The 21961-nt window shown below is 33.1% G+C and overlaps 1 protein-coding gene across 6 annotated transcripts in view; it reads left to right on the plus strand.

The window, feature by feature from the left end:
• Positions 1–21961, plus strand: part of GRIK2 (glutamate ionotropic receptor kainate type subunit 2) — a 358260-nt gene that overhangs the window by 203888 nt on the left and 132411 nt on the right. For all 6 annotated transcript variants that reach the window (XM_036379661.2, XM_054514245.1, XM_036379660.2 and 3 more), the window contains 2 exons: positions 2473–2679; positions 17174–17397. In XM_036379661.2, coding sequence (XP_036235554.1) covers positions 2473–2679; positions 17174–17397 — 431 coding nt within the window. The remainder of the gene's footprint in view (positions 1–2472; positions 2680–17173; positions 17398–21961) is intronic.

The raw sequence follows: 21961 nt of genomic DNA on the forward strand, positions 1-21961 counted from the left end.
GATCAGTCTTCTCATCAAAAGTTAAAAATCATTGAATAGTTGTATAGATACTATTGTAGACCTTGTCCAAGTTGGCCAGAGTAAAGACTATAAATGATTTGGAGTTGGAGCTAAGAATTCCAGAAAGTGTTGTAAGAATTTTTTATTTTTCCTTATCGAAATTTAAAAAAGCATCAGCAGAACAGATAAAATGTCTGAGGATTTCTATAGTGATCTGATAGAAAAATATGTAGGAATTTATCAATGACCTGAATTGCTCAATGAAGAAAATCTTGCTGTGATTATTAAGTAAAGGAGAATTAAAAGCATGAATTGACAAATATATGTCCTCCCTGATATTGCACATATTTAAATTCTGTCCCAGATAACTCAGGATTGCTTGGAATGGGAGACAGAGACAAAAATGTTGTCAAGAATTTTTCCAGGATTCCAGACATTGGGGGATGTGTAAGGCTGTAGATATCTGAACAACTCTGAGAGCAAATGTCTTGTATCTGTGTGTATGAGCATTCCAAGCTACATTGGAATTCCTTCATGCCTACAGAAGAGGCCGTGACACTGTGTAAGCACTAGCTCAGCAGTAATGAAAATATTCCTGTGTTATAACCCTGATTTGAGCACAAATCCAAACCATACTAGTTAATGTGAAGAAAATTGCTGCTACCCCAGAAATAAAGAGCACGCTATGTTTTGTCATAGCATAGCTTCTGCCTGCCAAGGGGTGTGATTTCTTTAAGGAATTGTAATTTCACCTGAAAAATTGTTTTTCTTACAGTTATTTTCTTTGAGATATTTAATATAAACTTTCCAAGTTTAATAACAACTATTTTCACACATAGGTTTTGCTCTGATACCATTTCAGTTTCTCAAGAATTATTTGGTGATCCTTGTCATTTAAGCCATTTTCAACTTTCACATTTTCTGTTAGGTCTTTGTTCTTGTCAGTACTACATCTTGAAGAGCTCTTCTGGAGTCATTTGTTTACCTGTTTTTTGAGAAATTTCTGTCAAAACATCCTAGTAGTTTGGCTGGACAATTTATTTCATGTTTGTTCTTTGCTAATTGTATAAAGATCTGTGATGTAGTTTCTGAAAATATGGCTGTAACCTTACTTATTTCAATAGGAGTATATAGCAGCTCTTTTAAGAACAAGATTCTTCCCTGCATTGTCTTTTTCATTTCTTTGGGTAAAATCTTATGTAACTGAATCTTATGTTGCAGTTATATGTGGATGTAACATTTAAATCAAGGGAAAACTCAAGGCAGAAGATTACATTAGGAGTGTTGATTTATTAAAGCAGTCAGGTGCCTGTGGAATCAGGTGCCTTTGACCCCACTGAGTGCTGACGTGGGGATTCAGGACTGTAAGAATTTTCTTACGTTGTCCTGGAGAGTTTATCTGAATGTTCACTGAGTCTTGTGTTTGGTGCAATGATTGAATATACTATTATTTGTCTTACCTTACTTGTTTTTTTTTTTTCCTTTTTAATTATAAAAAATGAAAAGAATCTCTCCCAAAAGTGAGCAAAGACCTAGTTACATATTTAACCTAACAAACACAGCTTGAATATTGGTTCTAAATTGCAGTGGAAAACTACCTACCAATTGTTTTTTGTAATTTTCCCTTTCATTTTCTACTTGAGAAAGGCCACCCTGTACTGAGAAACAGATATAAAAATACTGTTTTGCAAAATGTAAATTTTCTTCCTATAATTATGGCTTTTCTGCCAATCATTTTAATTTGTTTGCTGTCTGCGCATCACTTAATGCAAAAAAATATTACATTGTGATTTGATTTAAACATTAGAAGATAAATTCTTAAAGAAATTTAATTCATTCTTCATGGAATGTCTATCATAGAACTTACTTTTTGTGTAAATGTTCTCAGGTTTTGCTGCAGTCTTGTAAATAGTAGCCTATAACTTGAGGCAACAGAGAAGTAGGTGCTTTCACTGACTTTTTCCTTCCCATGTGGGTTTTTTATGCTTTGCCTAACAAAGCATTGAGAAAACAGTTTAATACTTGTATAAATAAAAGTGTAAAATCTAATATCTAAAATATTTCATCAATGTTTGGAGTTTTAATGAAATTTTTTCAGTTGCCAAAGCACGTTGTTTCTGCATTTTAAAAGGCTTATGTTGTCCATCCAAACAATACATTTTAAATTACTGTATAATGCAAATAGTTAGGGAACACACTTAAATTTAGTGTGTATATGCATTCCTTGAAGACGTGTTGAGAGTGTATTTTTTTCCAAAAAAAAAAGACAAAGTGAATCTTTGAAAATATATGAAGACATCAGACATACACAGACAAAGCCAAAAGGATTCTGGTTTTCATATTATTTTGTTTTACAGGGAGTGATGTCATGAGTGTATGCATATGTAAGCACATGAGTGTCTACTACTTTAGGCTAAAATGAGAAGAAAGGTGTGGGGGCACTCATTATCCGTTCTGTCTTAATTCTTACAGGAAGAGCCATATGTTATGTTCAAGAAGTCTGACAAACCCTTGTATGGAAATGATCGTTTTGAAGGTTATTGCATTGACCTCCTCAGGGAGCTGTCTACTATCCTTGGATTTTCCTATGAGATTAGACTGGTGGAAGATGGAAAGTATGGAGCCCAAGAAGATGCCAGCGGACAGTGGAATGGAATGGTTCGTGAATTAATTGATCATGTAAGTCAAGTTTTACAAGCTTTTAAATATGCATTTAGATTTCAAACCTTTTTATAAAAATTGTAAAACTTTTATGATAATTCTGTTTGAATACTACTGTTTTCAAGATGCAGATGTTTTAAGAATTGATGCAAGTAGATGGGTATCCATTATTTCTTTAGTGTAGAATTTGTAAAACAAAGTGTCTCTGTTTTGCCCATAGGCAGTGGTTGTTTTGGTCTAGTTTTTCCATAGCATATGTCTAAGTCAAAATGTGAAATAAATAGTACTCAGAATTTATTTCTGAGAACATATGTAAGAAGTTTTATAACAAAATTATTGTTTATAACAAAATTTGCTACAGCAATACAAGTGAGGGCTCCTTTTCTGATAGTGAATCTGAGATTTTTGTCTTAGAGAAATTTCTCTGTGTATAGTGTAAGCACACATATTATTTGATATATTCATCTTGAAATTTTTACAATAAAGCACAGGAAGTAAGACAGAAGTGTCAACATATACTGATGGAACAAAGCAATGTCACACCAGATATCATTAGAATTGACTGTAAGTGATTAGGGGAGGTATTACTTCAGGGTTCTTCAAAATATGCTTTCTCAGTTGGTCATGCCAGTTGAATTCTGTCTCTTAGAAAAATTTTGATAAATTTAAAAAGTTACGTCATTGTTCCTTTCTGCACTTATTTGGGTGAGTTGCTTGATAGCATTTTCTCTATAGACATGAGGTCAAAGATTGAGATGAAACATATTCTGCACATCACTGACATTTAAAATAGATAGAAGACTGTAGTTAATTCAAGTGGAACCTCTTAATGATGGCAAAAGCTGCATGAATCACTTGAAACAATATTTACTGATCTTGTTTCAATTTGCTTTAAGATTTCAGCAGATGGGATGAAAGATGTGCTAATCAAATTACTCATATTTACTAGGAAGGTTGTGCTTCATGCTTTTCTAGTAAATGGTAATCTGGAATTGGTGTTGCAACAGATGTTGATTATGCCTGGCTTCACACGTTTAAGAAGAATGCGTGGGAGTATTATGATTATGTTATCTTTAAATGTGTGTATTTATAATACCTACACACACATAGAAAGCAAATTTATTTAGCCGGACTCTCTGTCCATCTCTATAAATGTGCATTTTTACACATGAATAAGTGCAAAGGCCTGTTAAACTATTAGATTTGATGCTTGTTAGGTAACATCCTCATCTGGAACTAATGTTCCATGATTGAGGTAGATATTGTGGAAGTATTTGTTCAGAATCAAATATAAATCACAGTTTCATCCACCTCTTATTATTCAGCCTTAAAGCATTCTTAAGAAAACTCTAGTATGGCCTCTGAAGCTTTACACTAAGATAATCTTGAAAAAAAAAAGCATTTGAACAAGTTGCAGAAGTAAAGTGTCAGAAACAGTAGCTTTCCCCATCTTTCCTCTTCATAACACAGAATGAAACAGGTAGTCTTTTCCCCATAAATAATATAAAACTACACACAGATTAAAATTTATTTTTATTTATTTCTTTTTGTTCTATTCGAATGATTTTTACTTAGGAGTCAGAAAAATTTAGAGACGGTGTTAGTACACATGGAAAATGTAGTCCAACTTCCTAATCTGGACCATAATTTTTACTAGTCTCTCTAAATTAAAAAATTTTTGCTTTCAATTTTTGTCTGGTATCAATTCTTTGTCTGGTTTTATCAATTCTTATCTTTATAATCTATTTGAATGCATGCAATCTATTTGAATATATGCAATTTATTTATACATCTGTGCCCTTTATTTACATCCATGTTATTAGTAAAATTAGTTGCATTTTACTAGCAAGCAACACTTCAGACCTCAAAAGTGAGGTGAAAGAATTTAGTGAAGAACTCCAGACAGGCAGTTACCACATTGGGTGCTTCCATATGGTTAGTACTTCACATGCTCCATTAGCTTTCCAGTCTTTTTTTTCCCCTAGAGAATATTTTTAAATTGTTGTAAAGGTTTTCTTTCCTATAAAGTAATTTAATAAACTCAATTTGTTTATTTTTGAAAGATGAAATGATTCTATATTTTTCAACTAGAGTTTCTAATTAAAATAGACTACACAATAAAGATGGTTCTTAGCCATAGCAGTTAAATCTTTTGAAAGATGTTTTTAGAATTTTTTTGGGGTACTTTTTGTTTTATCTGTCAGTTAAGTTCAGAGAGAAAGGTCACCACGCTCTAGTATATATGTTTTCAAGGGTAACATGTAAAATGCATAATCCAAGAATAAATTAAATGGATAATTTTGGTATATTATGTGCATAGACAGGAAAATGAAGCATTTATATAAAGATTAAAAGTACTAAATAAATCTAAGATTTAAATAAACTGTTTAAATCAGCGTTTAGTCACTTTGCATAATTGCTGGGGCTTGAAAATCTCAATAAAATAAAGATAATGCTATCTGAGTTGAACTTAGCATATGATGTCAGTCTCAGGATTTAAATTTTATAGTATGAGCAGAGTCTGAAGCGTTTACATCAGGCTCTGTTTGTGTTCAATCTCCTTTTCCATAGTTTGCTTATGTTTCTTTCCTTGACTGTTTTATTTAGAGTTCACACCTGCATTCTTATATCAGTCTCCAAGCAATAAGTAGTTTCTTTTTGAATTTGTGGTAAATGCTGTCAGTGAAAATTATATAGTGATTCCTTCCCTTTGGCAACTGACAATGAATTCTTGTTGGAAAAAACACACTGGTCTCTAGAGTTGCAAATGTAAGACAAATATTAGCTAGGACAGCAAATACAGATGACATTTCCCTATGAATAAATTTTGAATTGAATTTTTCCACTTAAATGCTCTGATTTCTTTCCCACAATTTTTCATTGAGTATTTTATCCACTTCTCAAGTTAGTTCAAGATATGACTGCTACATTTTTAAGGGAGGAGGAGCTAAGTTCCAGATATCTCCATTCTTTATGGATGAATTCTTCATAAAAAAGTATTCTTTCTTGCTGCCTTTGGTTCAAAAGCCTTTTGAAAGGACAGATTTATTGAAGGGGTTTTGAACTGAATCATAAATTCTGGAGAATTTCAGGTTGTTCTTAAGTACTAAAAGTTGTCACGTCACTGTCTTATATTGCATGTGACATATAGGTTAAGCATGCAAGTTATATTCCAATATAGCTAGCACAGACAGAATGAAAATATATAATTTTATTTGTAGAAAATTTGACATCCTACTTTACAGATCCAAAAGTACTTGAAAAAATTCTTAACATTGGGTTCCAAAACAGGAAAAAATTACTGTTTTATACTCTGACAAGGCTATAAATGAAAAATCCACTGGAAAATAATTTGTTATTATATATACATGATTAAAAATAATAATTTTTGAGGGGTTCTTTGAATGATTCTTCTACAGCACAAAGCTTTTGCATTAAAAGTACGCTTCAGGCCTTACAGGGTTTTTTAATTCATAAATAATTACAGAAAAGGTCAAATTTTTAGATAATGATCTTTGATCATATGTGAGGATTAAATTGGAATTTTCTTTGTCTCTAAGAATACGATGGAATTTCAGCTTAGAGGAACTTTACACAGTTGAACATTTAGAAAGAACTTTTGAGTTTGAGTTAACTTTAGACATAATGTTTTTTACTTCACTATATTTTGAATTTTTCATAATCAATATCAATTGTTCAAAATAAATATACATCAAATACATTTTAAAAAATAATAGTAGTAGCTTTTTATTCTTTTAATAACAGAATAGATGGTTTAAATATTTTTAGTGATTTTTCCTCCAATAACCTGTTGGTTTCTTTCTCTTATTTTAAATTAAGGTCTTTATCATCTTGAACACCTGTAGCCAAACTCTTTGTGTTATTGCGTAGAAGTCAAAAAAAACACCTTCTAGTAAATGATTGTGCAGATGTTTGGTTCCTTCCTTTTTGAGCCAGTGAAATTTTACTTTCTTCCACCTTCTTTTTTCCACATTCTTCCATTTCAAATGTCATTTCATCATATTGTTTGGACTCTACCTCTTTCCTTCATACTTACAGGAAACCCTCCCATGTAGAAACTCACAAGGAAAGGCTACAGAACATCTCTTCCCTCTTTGTTCTTGTAATTTTCGTTGAAAAGGTCTGACAGTTGAGATTTTCAGTACAATGGAGGATAATTTAGCCATGACTCTTTTATTAGTGAAAATCTCAGAAGATTTGATGGCAGTAGGCAGTTAGAGAATCTTTAGAGGAAGGAAGGAAGAAGGAAGGAAGGAAGGAAGGAAGGAAGGAAGGAAGGAAGGAAGGAAGGAAGGAAGGAAGGAAGGAAGGAAGGAAGGAAGGAAGGAAGGAAGGAAGGAAGGAAGGAAGGAAGGAAGGAAGGAAGGAAGGAAGGAAGGAAGGAAGGAAGGAAGGAAGGAAGGAAGGAAGGAAGGAAGGAAGGAAGGAAGGAAGGAAGGAAGGAAGGAAGGAAGGAAGGAAGGAAGGAAGGAAGGAAGGACAATATTTCTCTTTTCATCATTATTAAACTGGCTCAGCAGTAACACTGGTTAGACTATCAGTGCTCTTTAAAGCACCATGTCAGCTTCATAGCTTCCCCATTTTCTTAGTGGAACTAGAATCTGCAACTGCATCTCAGGTGTCAAATGATGAAAATTTCACTCATGTTAAAGGTTTTCTATATATAAAAAAATTATCTCCGATGCTTTGAGGGGTAATAGACCATAAATAACATAGTGTTTTGGCAAGTCTGCAGTTCAGCTATTGATGCTTGAACCAGCAACTCTGGTAAATCTACATAGATGGTAAGCTGAATGACTACTGATTTCCATTAACCCTGTTTTACTGTTGTATTTCTAGTATCTCAGTATTTTATTTTATTTTTACTACTTCTCCTAAAAAAATAAGACACAATTCACTTTTTCGTGTTCTCTCTGTAAAAAAAAAAGTATAACAAAATAAATGCTGCTGTTTTGTTTCAGTTTTATTTTCCTTCTTGGTTTGTATTTTCAGCTTTTTCATGTTTTATTTATAATTTATCTCTTTCTGCATTTTTCTGTTTAGCTATTTGAAAGCCATCTCTTATGAATGCATTTTTATCCTTGGTATTTATTTATTTACCTTGCAGATTAAGCATTACTATTCTATGCTGAAGGTCTCTTCTCTGAATTTCCAGTAATCATTATTAGTTACATTTATTAATCTATGTTGGAAGTCCGGCACAACTGTCTTTTTAAATAAAGCTACTAATCTGCATTATTCAATATTAAAAAATATATTCCAACTTCTTCCAGTTATTCTGTATTATGATTTAGCATCCATGACTATTTAACTGTTAAGTGGCTGTAACATACCTTTCATATGTGTTTTTGCTGTTTTAAGTATTCATATTGGCTTCCAGTTTTTATTGTTTGCGTGTTTTCTTTCCTCATTTCATTTCTGTGTGAAACATGTCCTGGGGTCATAGGATAATTTCTTATGATAATTTGTAATATGCCAGAAAATATCACTTGTCCTTTTAGTGCTTTTCAGTCTAATTGCTAATTCATTAATCCACAACTTCAAGTGCTCTGACCTTTTATTTCCAAAGTAATTTGTCTCAAGCTGAATAAGCATCAGTTTGTCCCTGACAAGCAACTAGTCGTATCTCATCTGTTGCTTGAGATCCTGTTTTTAACTTAAAGTGAACTGTATATATCCATAGACTCACAAAACCCCTCTTCAAATATTTTTCATGTCTGAATTTATCAATGTAATTCACTCAGATATGCCATACTATGCACCTTCTGTTTCTTTTTGTTTATTTGTTTGTTTAAAGTAAAGTATCAAAGAGATGGTCTTCTACATGACAAGACAATCTCATTTCAAACTAAGAGCTAAGCATCCACCTCTATGCTCACAAGTCGACAGTTTTCATGGCTACTTTGTCTCTCTCTAATAAAGGTTATATATGATATTCCATGGAAAAATGTCCAAACAGATCCTAACTCAGCAAAAGGTATGCAGAAAGTAAACTTCAGGTAGAGATGCATAAATCCACAAAAACTCCAGGGAAATGGAAAAAAAAAATGTTAGTAATCTAATATGCCAAAGAAATACTAATCGAGAAGTTCAGACCTAGTTTTCAAAACTATGTATTAATTCAGTAAGGAACACATATGTGCATATATGAATTCCCTATTAAATTGTTACTGATTTCAAGTACAGAACAGATGAAGATGCACTTTCCAATATAACAGCAGTTTTAAGTGAGCAATTTGTTTTGCAAAAGAACAAGGAATTTCCAGACAGTCTGCATTTAATACAGCAAGGCCCAGCAAAATTTCCAATAATGCAGTAAGGCATAGAGAATAACAAAGTATTAAAATTTTTCTGAAAGGGTTATAAATGTTAATTCATTATTTTTTGAGCTAATCGTGTTCTATGCTTCCTAAAGAAACTGGATGAAAAATTTTTACTACATTCTCAGTGATTTGACACCAAAGGTGGCAGGGGACTTTGGCAGTAGGGTCTTCAAAGTGCTCTGAGACATATGGATAATTTTTCTGGAGATCTGTACTCCAGCGGTGGTTTATTTGAAATTCTTGACACTAAAAGCAAGTGAATATTGTTTTCTTGTTTGTTTAGCTGCAATATGACTATGTATTCTTTTACAGTTAGGGTATTATAGACATCCCTTGCTAAGGCACTTGGGTTTATATAATGATTAGTTTTCAATTACAGAGAAATATTGTACAGCAAATAGTTGTAATTAACTTTCACCATGCCGCCAGCAAAGTGAATCATAGCCAATCAAGGAAGTGGCATTAAGTTTTTCAAATTAAACTCCAAACAATAATACTTTAGCTCCAGCATCATCTATGCTTACAGTAATGATTAGGAATTGATTGGATCCAGGGTTAGGGCTGTATTCATAATAGTATTACATTTTTCATATCCTCATACCTTTACCTGATCTTTTACTTTTGTTGCTATAATGATAGTGAAGAATGGTAGAAAATAACATCAGGATTTTTGTTTCTATGTGTATGCCTGCTGAAGTGAAGTACATGAGAAAAATAGAATTTCCTAATAGCAGAGTTAATTTCCATTGCGGCTTATCCCTTTTATTAGGGATTATTAATAATGCTGCAATTTATCTTTATCATCTCCAAAGAATTTCAGCATATCTCATGAAAGATAGGGAGGAGGGGCTGTGGAAACCTTGAGTATGCCAATTTTCATGGAAACACCATTTTGGTAAAAGAGTTTCAGGATGTGCCTGTGGGAGATGTGTCTCTGGGAATGATGACCGAAACACATCATCTATACTGTTTGGGGAACTGGAAAGTAACAAGTCTGATCTGTTATTCTCAGGGCAACACGATTACTTCAGGAAAGAGCAAAGATGTTTCTGTGGCCGCTTTTCTTAACTGAACAGTCTTGTCTTTGTTATTACACTTTACCAATAATATAAGTGTGGATCTTCCCATAGTTTTTTGCTTTTATAATTTGAAATTATGAAAATTTACAATATTTCAATAGACCTTTTGAGGGCCAGAAGGATTGCTTTCAACCTAGATTGAAGATCATAAGACATGGGAGTGACAGGGCTGAATGCTGCACATGATATTTGAAATAGTTCAATTATTTTTCTATCCAGAAAAACAACGTTTAATTAGAGAGTTCCTGCTGGTTTAGTACTATCATTCTCAGGGCACTGAAAATAACTCAGTTGTTTAAGAAAATTATACAAATAGCAAATATAGTTAGAAAAAGACAGTGGGTGCAGCCCTACATAAGTCCAAAATACATGAAATGAAATTGATTATGTGTGTCTTAGGAAGAAAATCATGCTAATTCTATTTTTTATTTTATTTATTTGATTTCTATTTCTAAAAGGACCTTTTTTGTTATTGTTTATAGTAATGATCAATTTTAGTTAAGTCTAAGACCTTCGAATCTAATGATTAATTGAGAATTCCAGGAGGTTGATTTTGTTCATATTAATAATTTTTACTTCATTAATTAATTAAACTGATGAATCTATAGCTTTCAAAAATTGTTAATTGAGTATTGTTAATCAATAAGAGGTGGCATATTCTTCAGTGATCTCCTTCCATCCAAATGATATGCAAAAATGTTATCTGATTCCATTGTGAAAAATTGCAGATGATGAAGTAATACAGAAAAATGAGATTAAGTCAAATTTGACACAGGTCAAAATTTATTGTGTGATTAAATGAGTTCACCAAAAAAATTTGATAAAATCCCATCCATTTGAGAACAGAAATTATGTCAAAAGTAAAAGACCTAGGAATTTTCCTGCCCTGAGTGCAGTAACTGAAATTCTAGGTGAAAGCTGGTTAGCAACTGGGAAAAAACCTGATACTTCCAGGAAGTTGCAGTAAATCAGGAAAGTATAACAACAAAAATGTTTTCTACAAAAAAGGAATCAACATTACCTGTGTACTTTGTTTCAAGAAGATGTGTATCAGCATGATGTCTAGTAATTTTAATGTTTGTTAAATATCTCTAGTACATAAATACAACATTAGAAAGAGTGTGTAAAACAGCAAAGAAGAACTGAAACATTTTATTGTAACTATTCTAATTTTATTTTATTTTCTTAATGGGGGAGTCTCCCTTTCTTGAATTCTGAGCCACGGTATCACAGTCTTGTACAATTTCTTTGACAATTTCTTCTTTCTGGGGGTATGTGAATCCTGCTTTTCTAACAATTAGAAGAAACCTTTGTACAAAATTCCTGAAATTAAGTGATGAAAGCTTTTTTTTACTGTTGAAATGAATAGTCACCCGTGTTCCTGCTACATATAATTTCATGGTCTACTGTCTCTAGTTCTTTTACATACAATTTGCTTACCTGTTGACTAGACTGAAGTTGGCTCAAAATACTTTAGTGAAAGTGTATTATAAATCAACAGACAAAAACTATATCTTGTTTTAATGAGTACTCATGTTACATCTATTCAGCTGTTAAATCTTATCCATACTGGCATTGGCAAATGAGAATTGACTAGCGTAACCCTGAATAAGAGGAAATAATGTAAATTAACTAATTAGAGAGCTCCTGCTGGTTTAGTACTATCATTCTTCTAAACATTCATGTAATAACAAAGGAGCAAACAGAAAACAATACCAAAAGTCAGTTCTAGATAACACTATGTTGATCAAAACATATGCTTTATCCTGTTTAAGTCACTGAAGGAAAGATTTCATGCATTCCATACATTCCATTTTTGTCTAGTTGAATTAATATCAAAAGCTGTTTTTATGGTAGCGGACAGAATGCAAATTTCCTCTACAAAACCTTTTGCCTTTAAAAAAAAATCTACCTCCAGGTAAGTGATCCTGTTGATTTCTGGATCGGGATCCTCTCTAAAAGGAGAGCAGAATGAAAAAACCATTAGTTACCACTGCTGTTCAAGACTTTGCCAAGAAAAGAATTAACCATGCTGACACAAGAGGTTCTAAAGAAATGAAATCACTGTGTAATATTACTGTCAATGAAATGAATTTGAGTAAACCACCTGTCTTCCAGTGACTTCTTGTTGGTTGCTGAACAAATACTGAGAGGCATCTCAGCAGCTACAAACATATGTGTTAGGTGAGCCAGTATCTACTGAAACTGTCTTCATGTGTCACTTTCTTATGTTGAAGTACTTTATTATGTTAATAAAGTAACAAGTGCTACTGTTCCATCTATAAGGGATATTATTAGCAATTAAGTTTAAATTATACCAATCAGGATACCAAAAATAGGAAGTTATGACAAATTCAGCTATCAAATCTGGATTATTTTTTTTTTACCTTATGGTATGTTACTCAAATTTGGCAAAGGTAATAATTTCTAGTAACAGCTTTCCAGGACCTGTGAGGAGGTTATCAAGAAGCTCCATCTGGGCTTCTCACAGAAAAGAGCCTGTCAGGAAGACCAAAGGCAACAAGCATAAACTGAAAACCTCCAAGGGTGGAAATTGCATAAGCTCTCTAAGCAGCCTGCTCCACTGCTTGTCTGTAGAAACACTGCTTGTCTGTGGATAGACAAGCAGTGGGGGACCAGCTTATCTAGAAATGTCATGTAGTCACCTTCCTTGGAGTTTTTCAACACTGACTGGGTAAAGTGCAAAAGAAAACTGTCTCATCCATGTAGATGTTTTGAACAGAAAATTGCACTAGACACCTCCTGATCTCTCCCCACTTGAATTCTACTATGATCCTGTAAAAGGCAGTAGAGGAACAATTTCTGTCAAAGTAATTTAAGTGGCTAGTTATAATAAAAATAGCGATAAAGCCCTAATAAGTTCCTAGTGGTTTCAAAGGAAATGAAGATCTTGTGATAAGACTAAAAATTTCTTGTGGGGTATAAAATTTTCTATAATGTAGCAGCATGAACAAGGCAGTTTAGGATAGACTGTAAGCTTAAAAGCAAATTACAGATCTTATCTTTTCAAATCGGTGGCCGGGAAATGCACTTCTGTGAACAAGAATAATGCATAAGGTCTCTGTGCATTAGGAGTGTGTTAGACAGGTTTAAAGAATTGAAGCTGTGCTTTAACCTTCCTCTTTTATCTTGAGGATGCATTTTCTCCAAAGGGAATGTAACTGAAATTCAATGGTCTCAAAAATTTGACCTGAAGAAATTTACATATTGACTGAAGGTTTTAGGCTGAGGAAACATAGCAGATTAAACAAAAGCTTTATGAAGTTTTTCTTTTAAAAAAAGGCAAATTCCTTTATTTTCAAGAATAATTGCAGGTAATAAGTGCATTGCTGCCTGTAGAGAAGTAAAGTTACTTAAATATCTTTTCAGTATATGTGTAGTTTTGCGTATATTATACAATTACAATATGATTGTACTGATTGAATAAACAACTGAGAATCAATAGTGTATGATTCCCTTTGCATTTTTAGTATAAATATTAATGGTTGCTAAATCAATGCAAAATGTTAAGAGCAAAATTCTTACCAGAAGACTCCATTCACAATGTCTGAAATACTCAGATATTTTGGTGAAATATTGTATTATTGTAGTGTCTAATTAAAAATAGCTATTAGCCATTTTATTGTTTCTGTGTCTAGATTGTATTTAAATTCTTTATTCTTTTGAACAAAATAGGTGAGAAAAAAGCATTTCATAAAATTGTCAACAATAGAAAATTCAACTGGTGTTTGTTTTACCTTCCCTGGTGTTACTAGTAGAAGCTATGAAATCCTTTAAAAATTCTGTTTCCCCCAAAATTATTGTGATTGTTTCTCCAGGTTTTATAGAGTTAATTTTCACAGAAAAAGCACCAATATCCGCAAATACCAAATTTCTGTGCATGCTATGGCCATACACTACTCAACATTAAAGTGTAGATTTCTTGCTGAAATTAGTTGTATCTGCAAGCATAGATTGAATTCAGTATGATTTTAAAGTCTCTCTTTTGAGAGGTTATGTGCCAAATTACAGCCCTGTACAAATGAACAAAAATGTCCTCCCTTTTCTCTTTGAATACTACTTGATGTAAAACAGTCACTGAACAAACTGCTTGGAAATAAAATGTAAGGGAAGAAGCAAAAAGGATGACTTCAGCCTACCTTAGGCACTTCTGTATCAGAAATAAATCAAGGTTACCTTGAGATGTTCGTGAATGAGCATCCTACAACTGCACATGGTAGCAGGACAGAGAAGCTTTATACATGTTTGAATGTTTATCCCTTGTCTCCACCTTGGTCAGGTAGGTGTTATGGTCAGGGTTATTCCTACCTGTATCATGGATGAGCTTCTGGTACTTTCAAGGGATGATTTACTGCCTTACTGTTATGATCAAGGGGGTGCTTCATTGCTCAGCTGGTTTGGTCCAGATTTATCAGGAGCTCCTGAGTTCCCGAGGGGTGTCATGGGACAGGCAGGGAGAAGATGCACAACTGCATCTCATTATCTGCAGTGCAGTCCTCTAGCATATCACAGACTAGGCTGTACAACTCCATTTGGCTCAGGACCATGCCTTGCATTGGAATGTCATGAGACTGTTTCTAATCACTATTGTAATCTTTAGTTGGTGCAGAATTTTTCTTTGTGGCAACTAGCTTACCTCACCAATCCTTGGATGCTGTTGTAAAAATTTTTTTCATCTCAAGAAAGAGTTAAGTGCTATTATGGATTTCAGATAGATAGACCTTTAATTCATTTTAAGAATAGGAGCATGTATACCTTCATTACAAAAAATGGAATAATTATTCACTGCCAAGTGAGACAAATATTCTTTGTAATGGAACTTATCAAAAAGCCTTGTTAGGATAGACTAATTTGTTAATGTTGTTAAATGTCAACTGATAAATACTAATTTTACACTATTCCTCCCCTATTTGGGGCTAGAAGTAAACTAAAGATTATTCTCTTCCTTGTATATCTTCATTATAGCTGAGCATAGGAGAAACTGGTACTGCACTTCTAGAAACGTGGCCCCTGCTTTCTCATACTTAGCAATAGTGCTATTTTCAAAATGAAAGAATTTCCAGGAGAATTAATGATTTGAGATAAATGATATTAACAAAAGTTGTGTGTGGTAGCATTACATTTTTAAGTTAGTCATTTCCTCAGTTATTAGAGACTCCAGATGTCAAGTTATGTACATAAATTTTATATCTGTCCTCCCAGGTTCGGATATCTGTTCTATTCTGTCATATATGACATATTATTTCTTGATCAGTTATTTTTCTAATTTCATCTGCAACTTGGCTCCACTAGAGATAGTTACAACCTATATTCATTTGCATGGGTTTTTGTTTCCATCTAATGATGAAGGGTTGGATTTTCCATGGTACTTATTAAATAAATTGTTTGTTATTCATTAAGGTTCTGTTAATATAATAAGACCAAAATTCAGATCCACCAATGGCCTTCCAAAAGGTCTAATTTATCTCTCTTTGGGAAGCTGCCTCTTCTAACAATTTCTAGTCAGTTGCCTTCAGACTCTTTGTTTAAGGTCTGCTACTTGCCTCACAAACTAATATTGCGTTGTTATATTTTTTAAACTTCTTCGTGTTGACCTATAACTTTTAATTCAAATTAGTTTTAGTTTCTTACTTTACCATTTTCTTTCTACATCAGCTGGAATATCATCAATAATATGCAATCTATAAAAAGTCATCCACTGTGGAATTAAGCCGTGCTGTTCTGATTAATATCTATAATTTCTTAATACCAATGGAAATGAAATGCATGTAATTTTTTTGACCAGTAAACCCTTACCAAATAAAATGAACAGTGTCAACAAAGTTTCACATTGCAACTGACTACAGTAGATCTAATCACATAAATATTCATAACAAGAGTAGACCATAGAAGAACTGTGTTAGGTAAGAAAATAAAAATAAAAAGGAACACTGAAATGTTACACTGCATGGAAGTTTGATTGTTACACAGTATACACAATATCAAATGATCAAAAAGTACATAAGTGTGTGAATTTATTTTATTTGGAATCACATCTCTCTATCATAAAACAAGCATTCTGAAAATGGTATCATTTGCAGCTATACTACTTGTATATATTACTTGGGTAACAGTACTCCATGGTTGCTATACCATTTCATTTCTCATTACATACCTATATTTCGGTATGGTTTATAAAGAATTCTTATTTTACAGCTTTCCAGGTCTTGTCCTGTAAACCTTCTCACTCTGAACTTTCCTCTTATGTGCGTATGCACACACACATACACATTCATACATACACAGGAGTATTTCAACAGCTCTTAACAGAGATTAAGAGGTAGATTCTGTAGATTTTTGGTCACTCTGATTTCCATTAAGTTTTGATTAAAAGAATAGCATAGGCCATTACTATTCTCCTATGAATTATCTCTATAATAACTAAACCTAAATGTTAATTGACAAAATGCATTCAATTGATGATTTAATTTTACGTAGGCCAACTAATTAATAACTATCTGTAAGTTTTGCAGTGATTCCCACAAATGAGTAAGGACAGTCGTACTTTGTTAGAACATCCTCAGCAACCTTGCTGGTGTAGCACTTTCAACTTTAAACTGATCTTCATTTTGTACCATTTTTATCCTAAAATATGAAAAACTGCTTCCTGGTCCTTTCCCTGCACTTGTACTAACATATTCACATCTACTTCACAAATATATTTGCTTCTAAAGAACACAGTGAGGGAATGACAAAGAGAAGACATATGTTGAAATGCACAATAAATAAAGTTTTAAAGTATGTGATAATAGATGTTTATGTTTTCTGCAAGATGCAATATTTTTCTTCACTTGTATCTCTGTACTAGTGCTTTTAATTTTTTCTAAATGCTGATGTCAGTTTAGCAAAGAGGAAGTAGAATAAATCTGTTTTCTTAGTTATAGAGAGAAGAGTTTTAAATTTCAGGCAACCTAGTACAAGAACAAACATCCACCAAACAAAGTTTGTGTTTTGCATAATCTTATTGTTTGCTTCAGCCTGTTTCTTCTGACTTATGGCCTTTTTCTCTTTTTGTATTTCTGTCAACAGAAAGCTGACCTTGCAGTTGCACCATTGGCAATTACCTATGTTCGTGAGAAGGTCATCGACTTTTCCAAGCCCTTTATGACTCTTGGAATAAGTATTTTGTACCGCAAGCCCAATGGTACAAACCCGGGCGTCTTCTCCTTCCTGAATCCTCTCTCCCCTGATATCTGGATGTATATTCTGCTGGCTTACTTGGGTGTCAGTTGTGTGCTCTTTGTCATAGCCAGGTAACATGTCAACTTTTGTGATTTTTTTGGCAATTGTTACCATTTTTTCTTACTAATAATTGTCAAAAGTCACAAAACTTTTCTTACTTTCATACTCTTATATTTAAACTTCATGATTTACAGAAGAATAATGATGAGGGTTCTCACTATTAATATTCTCCACTGCCATCCTAAGTCTCCAGTTTGTTACTGGACTTTTTCCCTAAGTCTTGAGTATGCTAGCTAGATTCTTTGTTTTATTTACAAATATAGAGACACTAGAAAGTTTTTAAAATAGCTTTTCCCAATAAGTCTGCATTTAGAAACCCAGGGTTTGCATGTTTTATTTTGTTACTCTGATTTGTTTTTATGCTGTGGTGCTCAATCTCAATTTGAGTACTTAGCTGCCCATGCTAATTCTAGATGTCCAATCTGGGCCTCTACCAGTTGAAAGTTTGTGGAGATTAGTATCTTTGAATTAGGATAACAATATTTATTTTTTAATTTTATGCTAGTTGAAGTCCCTGATATACTTCACAGAATTTAAAGTCTCTGAGTGGAATGTTTTTGGAAGCTTAGTTGAGCTTTTAGAATTAAGGAACTTGATACATCAATTGTTAAATTATGAATTGATTTTATATATAGGGCTCACTTTTTAATCTGTTTTTTTCAACCCAATTGAGCAGAAAAACATCTTTTGTCAAACAATCCCAATATGTTTACCATTTCCTTCTTAACTCACTAGGGCTGAGTTCAGATGCTCACATAAATACAGACTTACTTGTAGCTTTGGTGTTTGTCATAACAGCAGAAAAAGCTCAGAGCAGTGTATGAAATCTCTTTTCCCCTTGTAGTCACTTGCAATTTATTTTAATCAAATGCATATGAACTATATTAGCTTTTATCTCTTTAATAAGATGGGGTCTTTTTGTTTGAGTTGATAATGAAATCTCACTTCAGTCCCGAGATTTCCGTGATTTCATGCTGTGGTTCACAGTAGAATCTTCATATATTCCTATTTCTATTGTGCTGTATTTAGTATCAGGATTCTCTCTATTTCATTTTGGAGAAGTTGTATCATTCCTATATTAGGAAGAAGTAATATTTTTAGAATCCAGTTTAAAGGTAATTTAGCACCTGTAGATGAAGTACATGAAGTGTTGAAGTAATATAGATGAAACTGAACCATATTTTGTAATGAAAGGCTTTACTGTGTGCCATTTTGAAAAGTCTGCTTTAAAGAGCCAGAGTTATCATGAAAGTTTCTTGAAAGACCCCTATTTTAGTGGACTATATAACCAGAGACTGCAATATTTTCTGAGGTGTTCCAGAGAGTACAATATTTTCTGAGGTGTTTCTGCCATACAGATACCTCTGAAAGCACATCTGAGCATAAATCACAACTGTTATCTTGTAAAATATGAAACATAAAATATTTATGCAAATGTCCAAAAGTTTTAACCCTACTGTTATCACTGAAGGACATATTCAGCATGATGCACAGTGCTTTTGACAGGTAGCTCCCACTAATGTTAGTAGGATTTGTATGGCTGAGTTCCTACTTATGCTTTGAGAATGTGCCTTGACATGTTTTTTAAGAAAGATAGATTTTCTTGAAGCTTTTTTTTTCTTTCTTTTTTTTTTTTTAATTAAGATATTTGGCCACTTGAGCTTACTAGCAGAACAGGAAGGAATGTTTATTTTTATATAGAAGCACCAGATAATAGAGCAAGAATGCTGACATTTCTTTTCACTTCTCTGTTTTTGTGATGAGCACCATAAATTCCTTATTTAATTGGAAGCATTATCTTAATTGTAAAGCAATACAGAATATATTTTACACTGAACAAAGAAGCTTTGTTTCTGTAGAATTGTGTAAGGTATCTTTTTAACACATAAATTTATACTAGCATTCATATCTAGAGATTTTCAATATTTCTCTAACTGGTACAATCAAATATTGATAACACATTTAGAAATAAAAGATGTAGGGTTATGTAAGACAATCTACAGATTTTATTCATAATGCAGAATGACTTAATAGTAAGTGATAACATTTTCTAACATTATTGCTCGTAAAAGGAAACAGGTCTAAATTGAAAGTTGAACTTCCTGCTGAATACTAAGCAGAAACAAAGAAGAACATTATTCAAAACCTAAAGACCTGTTTGCAAATAAAATTCAAAAATTTTGTCTGTCATGTAAAGAGAGATACTTAAAGGTGTGTTTGTGAAGAGGACTTTGCAGCATAGTGGTACGTCTTTTCAGTACAGATTATAGGTTAGGTATTGCACAGCTGATGAAGTATTTTACAGTCCTGGTGTTGTGAAACTCCTAGACTGAGTGCCACTAGTTTAATATTATTCTTCTTAATAAGAAACTCTATCCAGTGTTTCTTATTAAGAAGATTTCTATTCCGTAACAATGCTTCCATAATGGTTGTTTATCTAGCAGTGTTTCATAATAATCACTTTGTGTTTCATAGTAAGGTGTGCCTTTGTTTGGAGCAGTGCTTAGTATGTCTTTTATGATATAATGTTTTGTAATTACAGATCATCAGAGTGTTCAGTATAGAATATTTATTTTAAAATTCAAACCTTCCATTTTTGTCTCAAAGGTTTTGTGGTGTTATTGTTTCACCATGTCTTCCAAACAATGTTGGCATGTAAGAGCTTGATACATCGAAAATGGAAAGTACCATTCTATTGTGTTTCTTGGATCTCACTCATTCATTAGTAGTATTGTGATGTTTAGGAAAGATGAAGAAATTAGTAAAAGCTTCAAGAATCTTTAGGAATTAATTGTTTGAAATACTTCCATAGAAAGAGAAATATAAATCTATATCAGTCCTTTTCTTAATTTGCAAGAGCACTGGATTTTCCTTCCAATTTGAGAATGATCTGTAAAGAGCTGTAATCTTCACACATTCAACAAGACAAGAAGCTAGGAAAGATTTATGTGTTAGCTGGAGGGCTTTTCTGTTTCATTTTCCTCTTTTAGCTCCCCCCAAAAGACAGTTCTACTTTTGAACCGACAGATTCTGCATTGCACCTCTTAATCTTGTTTGTTGCTGCTGTTGAATCTCAGTAGTTAGGATGGTTAGTCTCTGGAAGTTCCTTGCTTTGTTGTACAGACTGATGACTGATCTATAAACCCAGTCTGCTTGACACTAAGTCTATTCATTTTCTGTGAACTGAGAATTTCATATAGTATTTTTTCCTGTTGTGGCAACAGTAATAGATCTTTCTGCTGCTAGATAGCATTGTCTTTTTCTGTCTGCTAGCAGTGTCTTGAGTCATCTGAAAACCTTCTGCATTCAAATACCATACCTTCATGCCTCTGCCTTTACTAGTTTCTTTGATTGAAAATACCAGTTAAATTCACAATTTAGATTTGATTAGAAGGAAAAGTAGAACCTCAGTAATGCACACCAGCTGTTTTTTGGACTTCTGTCAATTACGCATTTTCTGATCTGTATAATCAAAAAATCTCAATTAGTGGAATTTGTTTTTATTTCTGTCTGTTGTTGCAAACCATTGTACCATTTCTAAGCAACATGCTGTTTTCTTACAGTGTTGTGTATCAACTTCATAGACACTTATTGTCCCTTCTTTTCCATCAGTCTGTGTACAAGAAAAAGATGCTTCCTATTTTTGGCCTGCAAAATCAAATATATTAGTTACTGGAGGATCCTTCCCTTTCTATGTAGGCATTATGAACAAAACCAGTTTTATGCTTTGAAAAATGCTAAATGTGTTTTATTGCATAGGTCTTCCTATAAATTACTTTCAAAATTAATCTTCAGCTAAGTTTTCTTATGTCTATATTGCAGTTTTTTTTGTGCAGAATTTTAAACTTCCACGTCTTTTTGTTTCTTTTTTGAAAACATAGACTGGAGACTAAACTCCTTAAATGTTTTTATAAAATAATTTTATGCCTAATTTACTGGATTTCAAGTTATTCCCTGAACACTGATGGATTTCTCTGTGTAGTAAGGTCTTTTTTGCTGTGGACATATCTGTCTGTTATAAAGAAATTCACTTTTATGTGACATATCTTCAAAACTGGAAGAAATATAGTTGCCTTAGTAAGGTATTTCATTTTTACAGATCAGATGTGAATCAGATAACCTATCCTGGACTGTCCACTATTGAGCTCCTGTGCTTTTCACACTGAGCTGTCCAAAGTATCAGTGTCTATTGTGGAAGTATGTCACAGACATCTTTTTATGAAAATCCTTTTCTTAGGATTTTTTCCTGCTGAGAAGCTGAGAGGTTTCAGCAACAAAAATTAAACAATGGTTATCTGCTGCTGTGGAATGCACCAGGTGTGTCTGTGATTGGCCTGTCTTGAATGTTTACAATTAATGGCCGACCACAGCCCAGTTAGCTTAGACTCTCTGTCTGAGACACAGACCTTTGCTTTTCATTCCTTTCTATTCTTAGCTTAGCTAGCCTTCTGACATGAAGCTTTTCTTTCTATTCTTTAGTATAGTTATAATGTAATATATATATCATAAAATAATAAATCAAGCCTTCTGAACATGCAGTCAACTTTCTCGTCTCTTCCCTCATCCAAGAACCCC

Source organism: Molothrus ater, chromosome 3 (genome assembly GCF_012460135.2).
Source record: "Molothrus ater isolate BHLD 08-10-18 breed brown headed cowbird chromosome 3, BPBGC_Mater_1.1, whole genome shotgun sequence".
NCBI classification, from domain to species: Eukaryota; Metazoa; Chordata; class Aves; order Passeriformes; family Icteridae; genus Molothrus; species Molothrus ater.